Genomic DNA, 14,711 nt, shown 5'->3' with positions numbered 1-14,711 from the left:
CAACATTACTACTCCTAGAGGATTGAAAATGTAGGTCCACACAAAAATTTGCATATTGACATTCATGGCAGAATTATTTTTTTTTGTTTTTCTTCCAAGTTTTTATTTAAATTCCAGTTAGTTAACATACAGTATAATATTAGTTTCAGGTGTAAAATTCAGCGATTCAAAACTTACAACACATGGTGCTCATCACAAGATGGCAGCATTATTCATAATAGCCACAGAGTAGAAACAACTCAAATACCTAACAAATGATGGGTAAACAAGATGTGGTATATTTTACAATGCAATTTTACTCAGCAATAAAAAGTAATGAACAACACAAATGAATGTTGAAAGCACTATGCAAAGTTGAAGAAGACAGTCACAGGGGCGCCTGGGTGGCTCAGTTGGTTAAGCGTCTGACTTCGGCTCAGATCATGATCTCACGGTTTGTGAGTTTGAGGCCTGAGTCAGGCCCTGTGCTAACAGCTCAGAGCCTGGAGCCTGCTTCAAATTCTGTACCTCCGTCTCTCTCTGTCCCTCCCCCATTTGTGCTCTGTCTCTCTCTCAAAAATAAATAATACAGTCACAAAAAGCCAAATATTATATGACTTCACTTATATAAACATCTACAATCCATAGAAAAAGAAAGTGGATTAGTGGTTACCAGAGGCTAGGGTTGGGGTAGAGGGATAGAGATTAATGGCTATTGGGTAAGGGTTTCTTTTTGTGGTAAAATTGTAGCGAATTTTGTGCAACTCTGCATATTCTAAAACCCACTGAATTGACACCTAATATTGTGGCTTTTATGGTATGTGAAGTATATCTCAATAAAATGGTTACTTTTAAGAAATGGAGCTAATGCCTCCTTTTCATAGTACTGTTAGGAGAACTAAATGAAGGCGTGAAGACTTCTTTTACAAAATTAGGCACCCAGGGGTGCCTGGGTAGCTTAGTTGATTAAGCACCGCCTTCAGCTAAGGTCATGATCTCATGGTTCACGGGTACGAGCCCTCCATTGGGCTCTGTGCTGACAGCTCAGAGCCTAGAACCTGCTTAGGGTTCTGTGTCTCCCTCTCTCTCTCTGCTCCTGCCCTGCTTGTACTCTGTTTCTCCTTCTCTCTCAAGAATAAACGTTAAAAAAAAAACCTAACATTAACAAAATTAGTCACCCAAATATTTGGTGGAACTGACAATAAATTTCACCTGCTTTCCAGCTTGGTCCAGAATGGATATAATATATCCATTATATATTTCAGGTAAATTCCACAGAGCTCCAGGGTCAGAATCAAGCTTAAATGCCTGCTCCTTTTGCACCCATACATTGAATGAAGTTCTGGTCTATTCACAGGGAGAACTGGGACAAGCAAAGTAGACTTTGCTCCCTGCTTTCCCTTTCTGGACTAAGTAACCATTCCTCCCCACCCAACTGGGCAGACAGACTCACTCATACCCTCCTCCACTAGCAAGTTGTTGCTTTCCTCCCAGAAGAATGTTTGAGGTATATATCTCTTACTTCAGAGTTGAGAAAACATGCTGAGCTGAAATCAGTATTTCAAAAGAAGAGAGAATCCACAAATGACCTTATCCAGCCAGTGTTTTCTTTGGGTATTGTAACAACTCAAGGCTTAATGGATAATGTGGCCAATTAACCCTGAGCCCTCCATAAAAAGATTAAGTTTCATATCTATTCAGGACTCATCAGGCTAGGACACCATGATTTTCTGAAAATTCTGAACAACACTGAAATGCTGAACTCAGAATCTGGTCCTGTGAGCAAGGTCTGTCTTCAGGCCTGTTAGGTATTTGTGCCTACCCCAGGCAGGCTGGGTAAATAGCTTGACTGGAAGCCCACATTTATTTTCCTATGTCAACTTGCAGCATATTATAGTGATTTCAAAACTGCCTCATTCAAGAACATAACTGTCACATTCTAGTATCATTTGAATCATGATTTTGAAATAATGGGGCACAAAGATAATGTTAGTTTCTACACAAGTTATATCATATATTGCATTTATTCCAATGGGAAACTAATGAAATGTGAACTCTAGAATATTCTATGCTAGCAAGAATTTGTTCTCCCCTACACACACAGTATCACTGTTTTATGGTTATATCCATGGAGGACCTACTACATGCCAGGTGCCAGTAATATGGAAATGGGTAAAACATAGTTGAAAATCCCAAAGGGAGTTCTATCTTTTGGTAACAAAGACAGTTACACTAGAATGTGTTAAAGGAAAGCAAATAGTGCTAAATGAGCACAGAGGCAGGGAATCTACTTGAGTCTGGGGTGTAATGGGGACATTGAAGAGATAAAAAAAAAAATACCTGAGCTGATTCCTAAAGATATAATAATAATAAAAAAAAAGGTAGATAGACCAAAGAATGTTAAGGAACAGCTCCTCAGGAAGAATAAAATTTGTGCATTTATAGATGTGTAAGATACTTGGTCTAGCTGGAACCAATTATTTGAGAAGGGAGTTATTTTGATGGATAGGTAAGAAAAATGGGGGGATTACATTTAGAAAATATGTGCACCCACCCTAAATCAGTCCCATCGCACTGGAATGGCCATAAAACTAGTCAAGGAAAAGTTGGGCAGGGGAAATGCCTTACTGGGCTTCCTCAAAGGGGCCCCTTGGGGAAGGTTGATCACTAGCAGTGTTGCCTTAAAAGAGAACTTCATAGTAGCCTGCAGCTCTGCCCTTGGAGATTAAGGTTGAGCTCCTGACCATAGCTAATGGGAACAAAGGAAATAAATTCCTTCCATCCACTCTCTCCCAATCCCCCAAACATTCAAGATTCTCTTTAACAACAAAAAAGGATTTATTTGTAACACATCCCAGTCTCCATCACTTCAGCACAGCATAGGAGTAGAAAAGTCACACTGCATCATTTAGTCCAAGGCAGAACTTCATGCCTCCCCAAACAGCAAGCCCGTCTCCCCCCAGATATCCAGCCCAGAGCCAAACTGAACACACAAATAGGCAAGCCCAGAATGAAGTTGGCCCCAGGCCTCAGCACATCTCACCCTTCCCCCACAGCCCTTCAAGCTTCCTGGCTGCAGCCTTCTACCCCTCCACCCCCAACCAGGCCAAGGCATAGCCTCAGAGCTACCAGGGAGCTTTCTTTGTGGGATAATTAACAAGAATTTAAGTGTTATATAAAATAATGTCCTGTGAAATCTAGAAAGTTTAAAATGACTCTCCCATACATAATCCTAATCTGCAATGATGGCTCTCCCTCTCTTCACCATAGCTGCAGATGGTTTTGAAAAGATTATCCTCTCAGCTCCATACTCAAGTTTTCCTTTTGGCCTTATTAAGGGCTGTTTTCACCAGAGGATAGAAAGGGATCCCAGGTACTTTCCCCAGGTTCAGAGGCTGAGAGGAAAATCCCTGATATCTTAGAAAAAAAATATTCCTTCTGCTTCCCTCCAAAGATTTTAATGGAGATTATTGCTTAAACATTTTTTTAATCCATCTGAGGAAAGTTAGTTTTAGATTCAGAAGGCAATGCAAACAGAAACAGGCAGTCTTTCAGATTAGGTACTAATTTTGAGGGTACAGGAGGCAAGATAGAGGAGTATAAAATCTCAAGTGGCCTTCTTAGCCCAAAATCTTCTAGAAAGCCTCAAAAGATGGATACTAGGAAGGTTTCACCTTTGCAGGCCTTGGTAGGACAATTCCAAAAGTTCTACTGTCATGGACTGGTGACTTTTGACAAGGTCACAATAAAAAAAGATGGGCATCTCCAAAGGAACATCTTTAAGGGCTCTAATGGTGAAAATGTACAAATGCTTGGACTCAGAACTGTTTGTATAAAGTGAGGACCTCATACATGGGGGAAGAGACTTAACAACACCATAAGGAATGGAACCCACAATAGGTAGAAGATCACAGATAGAACACCACTTGCAGCCTTAACATTGATATTTGTTTTGTTAGGTTAAACTCTTTTCCAATTCCTCAGGAAACCTGAGCTAGCTTTACCCTTCTCTGTCACCTGCATGTGCAGGACTGGGCAATCATGTCCTCATACTCCTTATACAAGATACTCCCATTTGCTTCAACCAGAAGGATGCTAATGGGAACATACTTATATGGAACACAGGAGGGCTGAGGGATGCTCTGGTCTACCAGCTCATTGACAAGGTTCTGGATAATGGCATGATTAGGGGAATTAAGACCATAGTGTAGTACCCGAGGGCAGATTCCCTTACAGTAGTTTGGAGTATATAGATGGGGAGCAATAATCCAGTGATCCCAGCCCAGCTGATGGAAGCTGACTTGGAAAGGGTGGAGGGAACACTGGTTACTTTTAAGCCCATCATGTTCCCTGAAGGGACCAGGAACCCCAGATGTGATACTGTCTGTTTGCCGGGTCCTCCGCAAGAGGAGAGAAGAGTCATCGTCCATGAATTCCTCCAGGCCTCTGGGGAGAAGTTTGGCCTTCTGAACACTTTCATGAGTATCATTGAAGTAGAGTAACAAAAATGCAGTGTCCAAGGATGAAGTTCCATGCCACTGAAGCTCAAGAATGTCACTACCTTTTTGTTGCTGGCACATGAAGTGGAGTCGTAGAACCCTGCGCCCCTTCTTATTCCAGAGCCTTTGAACATGTTGTGTGATATCCATCTCTGTCCAAGCTTTATACAGCATGGAAGGCTTTGAGGAATATCCTCCTGAAGAAGGAAAATGGTTGGTTGGGCCTTTCTGGACCCAGGGCTCCACATGGCAGGAGAGATGGAAACGAGCTAGGTGGAGCTGATGGCGATAAACCACAGTGGCTTGGACCAGTTGGTATGCTACCCGGTTCGGTCTCAGAGGAAAGTCCAGGGTCTGTATATTCCAGGGGCCTTCAACAGCAAGAGAGAACAAGAGTAGAAGTTTAACTTCTTACCTCCTAGCCTGAATCTCCTTCACAAACCTGCTCATTGCAAACTGACAGCTGCAAGCAGCCCTAAAAATAAAGCAAGATCATGATAATCACCATCATTTGTTGAGCATTTGCTATTAGATGTTTTAATACATTACCTCTTTAATCTGCAACAGCCTTATGATATAGTAATTATTCCCATATCCTTGAGACATGCATGAATTAAGAATTAGTTCTCCTGTCATATTATACAGATGTAACTTTGAGGTAACAATCCAATATTGGGGGCTATCTATGGCCTGCCATCACTTCGAACGTGGGGCCAAGATGCCACAAAGTAATTTTGTCTACTTACCCCTAGTGAGGGCAGCTGTTTTGCCATTTCTATCTTCTATGTTAAGAATTGTTTTCTGAGCAGCTGTTCCTTCTTAAGCCATTTCCCCCTTAACCCTCAGTCTCTCCCTTGTTCATTCCTTACTGGAAATTATTCTTCATGTACCACATTAATTGTACTGCAGTTCCCCAAATACCATTTTCAACAAGGTCTTGTCCTATAAATGTTTTGTTTCCTAAGAATTCTACTAGAAACTGAAAGCCTTTTGGCGATTAAGTTTTAATCCAAACTGTAATGCTGACACCTAGTGGCCAAGGGTTGGTCTGGGGCTGAAGTGCTCTGAATTTCTGTATCTTCTGGAAAAGATTAAGAGCAAAGATTACAAAAACCAGGCATTGCAGGAAAAAGCCTCCTTTTATCTTCAAACACCTTATCGCTAAACACTTGCATGTTAATTTTCATATTATTTACCTAAGCTTCCTTCTGCACTGAATCCACAAGCTTGGATTCTTCAGTAGGCCTGGAATGGTCAACGTAGAAGTGTTTTCAAGGTCTTGAAACATCAGTATAATTTCTCAAAGTTCAGATTCAACTCATGCTTAATACACCCTTAAGTTTGGGGCACTGGACATCATTCACACAATGCCCAAGCCAGGCTTCTATTTGCTTTCTCAAGTTATTCTACACTCCCATCCTATAATCATCTTTCCAAGAGGCCCACCCATACACCTGCCCCACCCTGCCTAAAAAGGAGCCCAACCCAACCTCTAGCAGGCTGTCTGGTGAGGAACTGCCCTTTACTTTCAGGCCTTGACATCACATATTTCCTGAAGCATGGTGGAGTAGTTAGGAATCAGAGCTAGGAAGGGTCTGCTCAGACCTTTTCAGGGAAATGACTGACTCACACATCCTATGTGATTGAACCTGGCATATTTCTGCAGACAAGCTCAATTCAGCTGGGTCATCTCCTAATGGAGACTTGTGGCCGGATGTTCTTGTCCTCTATTTCTGGATCCTTTCCAGATTCCCTAGATTCCAGTACGTCCCATGGTCAGACCAGGATAGTGGCCTAATTCTAGGCATCCTCATCTAGCCCCATATAATCTGTACAAACTTGATTTGTGCAGCTTTCTGCTGCACTCAGAATGAATTCCAGATTCTTTATAATAGCCTACAAGTTCCTGCCTCTCCTCAGCCTCCTTTCCTGCCACTCTCACACAATGATCACTAAGTTCCAGTCATACTGATCTTCCTTCTGATCTTCAAGTCAGACAAGCTTGTTTCCACCTCCTAGGCCTTTGCATACATGGTTTCCTCTGCCTAAATCAGACTTCTCTCTGCTCTTCCCATGCCTAGCTTATCTTACAGACCTCAGCTCAAATGTCTCCTCTTCAAAGATGCATTCCATGACAATCCCATGTAAAGGAAGGATTTGTTATATTCTAGCAAATCAAATTTTTTCATTATTTGAGAACACTTAACCATGATTTGCAATTACAAGTGTTTACTTATGTCTCACCCATGAAAGCTGTACCTGTCTTGATCATATCTGTATGTCAGCATGTAAAACTGTGCCTATCCCTCTGTAGGTGTTAAGTATTTGTTGAATCTCCACCCACGCCAAGCTATTTTCTCTTTCCTTAATCAGAATGCATATCTCTGCCTCTATGCATAGTCTCCTTCCTCCTTCCTCAAGGTCCATCTCAAATATTAGCTCTTCAGTGAAGTCTTTCACTGTCTTGCTGCTTCCCCTTCCTGGCTTTAAGCAGTGACCTATTTCTTCTTTCTTGTCTTGGGAGCCCTACTGCTTATCCTTGTCAAAGCATTTGTTATGCTGTAACACCATGATGTGATTATCTATACCAACTTGATGAGAGCTCTCAGAGGTCAGGGAAACAGTTATTTGCCTCTTTAGACCCAACCCAAACAGTGCCTGGTACTCAATTAAAATCTGTTGAGTCAGCACAGCAGGATGTTTAAAAGCACAAACTCTAGAGCCCAAAATCCTGGATTTGACACTCAGCTCCACCAATTACTAGCTGTGTTACATTGAGTAAGTTACTCTGAATCTCAGTTTCTTTTCCTATAAAATGATTATGTTAATAATACCTACCTTATATGATGGTGCAGAGGATTAATGAAGATAATGTTTGTAAAGTACTTTGCCCAATGCCTGGAACATAGCAAGCTCACAGTAAAGATTAGCTAGGGGAATATGTGTTGTTTCACTTAAAGGAGGGAATGTAGACTACCGAAGGCCCAAAATTGATCTCACCAGATTCCCAAGATTTCCTTGAAGTCGATGCTTTCTGCATTCCCTAGAGAGCCCTGCACTTCAGAAGCTCACTGGTTTCCTGGAACAGTATCTAACAAAGATATTTTTTAAATCAAGCATGATGGGAACAAAGAAAATTCCAAAATACCTTTGGTACCAAAAACCCAAGTAGAAACATGGCCTTAATAGAAAAACTGCTTGGTATTCAAGGATATCTAAACACTTGAGAAGTTATGAGTAGACTTTAGAATCAGGCAGACTTGACCTCAAATCCTACCTCTGTCACCCACTGTCTATGTGAACTTTGCAAGTTATTTGGCCTCTCTGTGCTTTAGTTTTTCTTTATCTTTAAAAATTAGGCTAATTGCTCCATGACAGCTAATGGTAATAGTGGTTCTTAAGGATTATATACAATAGCAGATGTTCACCTAACTAGGTATACAGACCTTTGGATGTTAATTTGGTTCTGTCCATTCTTACAAATTTCCCCAACTCAGCATCCTGTACTCTTTGCTCTTATAAGAATAAAACCACACATAAACAGCCCTCTACAAGAATACATAGTAGTATTTCTCAATTATAGTTTTCAGTGACATAAGCAATAAGACTTTCTTTGAAAGATAGGAGCTGACATATCATTCAGTTGTCCTGGGGTCTGAGAGAGATTCCTCAGGTAGGGCCCAAGGCAATCTGTTCTTAAACTGGGGCCCTAAAGGGAAGCAGGTTTGGAGCTAGCTTCTCCCAACTTTTCCATCCTTTGAAATCTAAGCCTGAGAAACAAATCACCCACCAGGCAATGAAGCCTGATTGTAAACTCACAGATCCCCTTTCCCTACACTCTTTTCCCCCATTTCTCTTCCCTCCAGAACAGTATGGTATAATAACTCACCTCTGAGAAGCCTTGCTACATCAGTCAAGGGTCTCACCAGCCTCACCATGGTGGCCCCAATGGTGCGGTTCTCTCTAGGGCGCCCACGTGCATCAGCTGAACGCTGGTACAACTCCAACATGTACCGCAAAGAATGCCCTAGGACAGGTAGCTTCCTCTGCTGCTTGCCAGGAGCTCCTTCCAGCAGCTCCCGAATCAGGGGCAAGGAAGGGGCATCAGCCATGAGGGCATTAGAGGGCTGTCCTATCTTTGTCATTTGGACCCCATGTTCCATAAAAAGCACCAGTCCCCAAAGAAGGATTCTAACGATGCTGAGACAGAGCATCTCAAAAGGTGTGCTGTCCAGCAACACGCTGTATCCCAAGCCCAAAGGATGTCGCTTTGAGTCTTTCCTTTCACATAGGTAACCGCATCTGGCTCCAAACCACAAAAGATAGGGAGAGAAAAAAATGAAAGGCAAGCAGACAGGCCTTATGTTGATTCCTCTTGGAGGATTTCTGGACAGAAGGAGGTCTCTTAACTTGGCCTCTTTGCATCAAAACAAACAGAAACAACCGGTGGGACAATGCAGCATATCCTTCCTGCTCTTCAGGGCTGGGAACAAGATAGCACTTACTCGGATGCTGAGGTAACCTTAAAGAAGAGGTCCATTCCAGGACCTGCTCCCTTACCTTATCCACTAGGATGAAAAAAAAAAAGAAACCAAAACAACCCTTGCTTGCTGTGCTCCACAGCTTTAAAGGTAGTTTCTTAATTAGTCCTTAAAGGGCCAGAGACCTCTTGCTCCCATCCCACTTTCATGTAGCGCTTCCTCTAATGCATTATTTCCCAAAATGTGGTCTGCTATTGACTTAAGTGAAACTATCTGGAGTTATTGTTAAGAATGCAGACTCCTGGGTCCAGACCAAAACATGGACTCTCTGGAGCTGAGGTCCAAAAATCTGAATCTTAACAAATGCTCCACGAAGTTTCTATGAACACTAAAATGTGGAAACCACTGTGAGTGTGGCTCCTGAAACTTGAAGAAGATGCCTCAACAGTGGTTTTCAATCTTGGCTATACATTGGGATCATCTGGGGAGTTTTAGCTATTACAGATGCCTGGGTACCATCCTCAGTGATTCTGATATAGTGGGTCTGGGCTGTTAGTAGGGCATCAGGATTTTTTTAAACTTCTGCAGGTGATTCTAATGTGCAGCCAAGTTTGACAACTCTGATTTAGAATTTCTGGTTTACCATGGAAGGTATTGAGATCCTAAGTGGGCTACATCAGAGAAGCCTGGGGGGCAGTGGAAGATGAGTCTGTGGAAGGTGGCTGGGAGCTCATCTCACTTTACTAGTTAATGGAAGCAGTAGGCTGGACCTGTTAGTTAAGGCTGCCCCAGACCAGGATTCGACAAACAATGGTAGGTGTAGTCCTGGCCATCTCCAAGTAGAAGAAGTTTGTTGGGGGCTCTAAGAAGGTTGGGCAGGAGGTCAAAACATGAATCTAGGAGATGATGAAGCTGACCTGGTTTATGGGAGACCTTTACTTCATACCAAGAATATCTATGGGTAGGTAGCACTATTGTGTAACAGGTATAGACTTTGTAATCACGTAGACCTGCGTTTGAATTGTGATTCTGCCTCTTCTCAGCTGTAATTTAACCTTTCCAAGGCAAATCTTTCATTTCCCTGAGCCTCAGTCTCCTTACCTGTAAAATAAGGATAATATGTTTTATCTCACAAGTTGTTGTGAGGATACAGGAAATAATCTATGTTAATTACATAAAACCTAGACACATGATATATCGTTACATGCTTGAAATTATTTACTCCCTTCTTCTGTTTTTACTAACATGGCCTTGGTCCCTGGCATGTACTATAAAACAAAAAGCGGGCTAATGGGTACTTTGGGTCTGGAGTCAAATCCCAACTCAACAACCCATTAGGTGAGTGAATTTAAGCAAGGTTTCTCCCAGCCTGAGTTTCTTCATCTGTACTGCTGGCTCCCTCAAAGAGTTGGTGTTGTGTGTTGTACTGTGTACATTTGTATTGTATGCAATAATATATAAGTAAAAGATATAAACAGATGATTCACAGTAGGCAAAACATGAACAGTCAAAATATATGAAAATATGTAATGCAAATCAGAAAATGCAATTTAAAACCACATAAGATAGATTTCACACCCTTTGGATTGGCAGCGTATTAAAAGCCTGACGCTGTTAAGTTCAGATGAGAATATAGAACACTGTTAACTCTCTTACACTGCTGGCTGGGATGTGACTTGGTACAATCATTTTAGAGAGTAATTTGGCATTATCTCTAGTAAGGTTGAAGATGTATACAGCAATAGTATTCAGTATATCAATAGTATTCAGCAATACTATTGATAGAGCAGTAGCTTTTAGACATTTTTGTCTGTGACTCACAGGAATAATTACATCTTATATTGCAACCCAATATAAACATAAGCATACACACTCACATATGCCTGATGTAAACATTTCCTGAAACAATACCTATCCTTACAACATAGTGGGAAGGGTAGTATATCATGATGGGTAAGAATATGGCTCCGGAGCCAGAATCCTAAGTTTAAAATCCACCTCCACCACTTACTAGTCTAACCTTGGGCAAGTTACTCAATTCTGTGTCTCAGTTTCCTCATGTGATAATTGGAAACAATAGCCCCTCCATTGTTTCAATTTTCTAATATATAAAATGGGAGTAATCAAAATACTTGCCTCACAAGATTTGTTTTTGAGGATTAAATGAGTTAACACATGTAAGGCACTTAAAACAGTGCCTGGCACAAAGTATTAGACACAGATTAATTATTACATTTGATGCAATTTGGGCTCTCCAGAAAGCAGGGCTCACCCTGATGGCCTAGTTCTGGATTTATGAGCTATGGAGCTCTGGCTTTATAAAGCCTCCCTGCCCTCCATGTCCTCACTACTCCTTCTTGCTCTCTTATGCCCTTCTCTGCCTCCCCAGCATTCTCTTTGGCCCTTGACCTCTGTCTGCTACCACTTTAAACTTCCTATCTTTCTATCCAACATAACTAAATAAAACAAGTTGTCAGGACAACTAGCAAAGGGTCTATCTAAGGGTTTGGGGCACAGTTTTCTTTGATGTTTCAGTGGTATTGCATTGGGATTACATCCGTCAAGAACATTTTTCTGACATCTGTTAGTGAAATATTGATACAGGGCCAAAAGAAATAAAAAGAGACAACATATTACACAGAGAAGAGCATTATTTGAGTTTGAATTTCTGGTTCTGCTATTTTTTGGCCATTGCTTAACCTTCTCTATATCTCAGCTTTCTTAACTGTAAATTGGAGATATTCTTTAACCTTCTGGAGTTTTGGTGCAATTTAAATGAGACAGTATATATTAAGTATCTAATCCTATATATAGGATTATATAATCCTAAGTAAATGGTAAATTTTATCATTAATAACCTGTGATTTTTGAAGTATTGTAAAGCGTACCTGACCAAAGGAAATATCTGGTCAGCATGCTTCTAAAGTTCAGCTGAATTTTTATTCCATTCCTCTCTCTACCAGGGCTTCAGGAGACTCACCTGATTGAACAGGTCAGCTTTCCCATTTTCAGAAACAGATTCAATTTCTTATTTCAGAAAAATATCCAAAAATCAACTCCATTCTTACCACCAAAATTGAAAGAAGTTGATGTGATTATTTTCTAGAAATACCCCCCTGGTGGGCCCAATGTATGCTACTTCCCCAAAACCCCAGAAGAGGGCACGAACTGTCTTTCCAGCCTTATGATTGGAGAAGTAGGATGGGGTGAAAGGGCAGATTATAGGTGATTGCAACAGAATCTTCTAAACAATATTTACAAGCCCCTCCTGTTTTAGCAGGAAGCCAATATGTGAAAACATGATTTTTTTTATAGATTGGAGAGTTTAGGAAGTTATTACTGACATGACAAAAGAGGTTCTTGACATAACAAAATGGATCACCACAAGTTGCTTTAAGCAGCAGAAACCCCTCTTAATGTACAGTGAGGGTTAACTTTTCAAACAATAATGTGATGGTACACTGGTAAAATGCATGATGTTTACAAAAGAATAGATTCTTATCCATCTTTGGGGAGCATGGCTATTCCATAAAATACACATGTATAATGCACTCTTTGTTTTACATGATTATAATTCACATTTTCTTGCAATTTTATTCATTTGAGAAATAACTAATAGGCATCTTCTATGTGGTTGTGTTAGTTGTTAAGGGTGCAGGCCTATAGCCAGACTGCTTGGGTTCAAATTCTAGCTCTACCACTTAACTAGCTTGGTAATTTTGGGCAACTGACTTAATCTCTCTGTGCCTCAGTTTACTCATATAATAATAAGGATAATAAAAGCACTACTTCAGAGGAGTGTTGTGAGGATTAAGTGACTTAATGCATATAATAAGCATACTATGTTCTAGACACTATACTAGACCCTGGGAGTACAGAAATGAATAAGACGAGTCTTCTATCCTTAGCACTCCCAGGCAGTTTGCTAGGCACTGAGATAGGTTGGGAGATGGCAAAATAAAACAGATAGTTTCAATCTGAAGTAGATAACAACCTTGATAGGGACATAAAAGATAGGAAACATTTCCTATAACTATGACATTTCCTCTGATTACCATTCTGAGTCTTTGAAAACTGGATCTTTTCTCTAGATGTGTTTTGTTTAAAAAGATCATTTTCCATGAAACAGGAAATATGATGTATTATATAGAAATACTTATTAATTTGACACTAGAATATATCCTTTTACATATTATATATAATTTTGTCTTCATATTAACTCCATGAATTAAGTATTATTATTATTCCCATTTACAGGTAAAGAAATTGAAGATCATAAAAGGAAACTTATCCAAGGTTAAACAGCTCTCAGATGGTGAAATCTATTAGTATTTGGACCCAAGTCAGGCTGACCTCAGAGCCCCCCTCTATATCCTGTAAGTTTATTATATAAGCTGCCAATGAGCATTTAGCCCCTTAAGAAGACTCAGTTCTCCTATAAAGTAATCCTACAGATGTTCCTGAACAAGATGCCAAAATATAAGCTCTGTGAAGTAAAGGATCATGCCTTTCTTATTCACTGTTATAGGTGCTCAATAAATATTTGTAGAAAAATCATTGTAATAGGAGCCTATCATTCTTTCAGAAATCTAGGCTGATGGGCATATTCTGGTTGGATGTTGTAATGTGTCCTCAGAGAAGGCTATCCTGAGTTTTGAGGTAGAACAAAGTCTGAAACAACTTTCCCCTGTGCTTCCAACTCTTTTTGGAAAAAAAAAATCATTATTACCCGTGCTAAGAAGTTCTTGTGCTTTCTCCATCCCTAAAGATGCCAGAGGCCCCAGGAAAAGAAAGGATTCCCTTTGCCATGAATGGGTAACAAGAGTCAGTGCTCAGAGCACTTAGAAATGGGCATTGCACCACCCTTCCTCTCCTGAAAACTAGGGAGATTCTAACTCAATTGTAATTCATGCAGACTCATACTCAAATGTAGCCAAATCACCCTTGGGTCATGGTCTCTGCAGTAAAAAATACTTAACAAACTTCAACAGTGTTACCAAGCATTGTTTGGAGTATATGATAATGGAACCCAGTATAACAAGGAACACATGTGCAAACGTACTGAAGGTGCAGAATACCTGTGTAGCCAGAACACAGAGACTGAGGGAAAGAATTCCAAGAAAGGATGGTATAATGGGTAGGAGCCAAAACATTCATGGCCTTGTAAGGACTGCTGCTAGATTTTCTGCATCTTTCAGAAATTTAAAACAAGAATGCACAAGTTAGAAAAAGATATTCTTTCTGGATGGAAACAACTCTAACATGCAGAACACAGGTTGGATTTCAGCCCCTTTGACAAGGCAATTTGTGTAGTACACTACACAACTCTTTGGGACAGCCTTTTTTGTAAGGCTTTTGGCTTTCTCAGTGCTTTAGCCATATTGGCTTTATGGGTATCTTTCAATTTTTCCAACAAACCACACTATCTTTGCCTCAACACATTTGTATACACTGTCTCCTCTGCTCAGAAGGCTTTCTTTTTTGGAATGAATGAATGAATGAATGAATGAATGAATGAATGAATTTTTTAAAATGAAATTAATTGTCAAATTGGTTTCCATGCAACACCCAGTACTCATCCCAACAGGTGTCCTCCTCAATGCCCATCACCCACTTTCCCCTCCCTCCCACCCTCATCAACCCTCAGTCTGTTCTCAGTTTTTGAGAGTCTCTTATGGTTTGACTCCCTCTCTCTCTAACTTTTATTTCCTTCCCCTCCCTCATGGTCTTCTGTTAAGTTTCTCAGGATCCA

The 14,711-nt window shown here is 40.5% G+C and overlaps 1 protein-coding gene across 1 annotated transcript; it reads right to left on the bottom strand.

Moving 5' to 3' along the window:
* Nucleotides 1-3,992: 3,992 nt before the first annotated feature.
* Nucleotides 3,993-8,692, bottom strand: BMP15 (bone morphogenetic protein 15). The gene is made up of 2 exons (XM_045471281.1): nucleotides 8,368-8,692; nucleotides 3,993-4,849 (listed from the first exon to the last, which is right to left on the bottom strand). The coding sequence occupies exons 1-2, from the start codon at nucleotides 8,690-8,692 to the stop codon at nucleotides 3,993-3,995; spliced, it is 1,182 nt and encodes a 393-aa protein (XP_045327237.1).
* Between the last annotated feature and the right edge of the window lie 6,019 nt (nucleotides 8,693-14,711).

The sequence above is a fragment of the Leopardus geoffroyi genome, chromosome X (genome assembly GCF_018350155.1).
Source record: "Leopardus geoffroyi isolate Oge1 chromosome X, O.geoffroyi_Oge1_pat1.0, whole genome shotgun sequence".
NCBI lineage: Eukaryota > Metazoa > Chordata > Mammalia > Carnivora > Felidae > Leopardus > Leopardus geoffroyi.
This window is presented reverse-complemented; position numbering and strand designations above follow the sequence as displayed.

Bases quoted from the DNA above. Each gene is read 5' to 3' on its own strand.
- BMP15 (XM_045471281.1), bottom strand. From the start codon at position 8,692: ATGCTCTGTCTCAGCATCGTTAGAATCCTTCTTTGGGGACTGGTGCTT. The intron at 4,850-8,367 runs GTGAGTTATTAT...TTGCTGTTGAAG, and splicing joins TGTAGCAAGGCTTCTCAGAG to GCCCCTGGAATATACAGACC.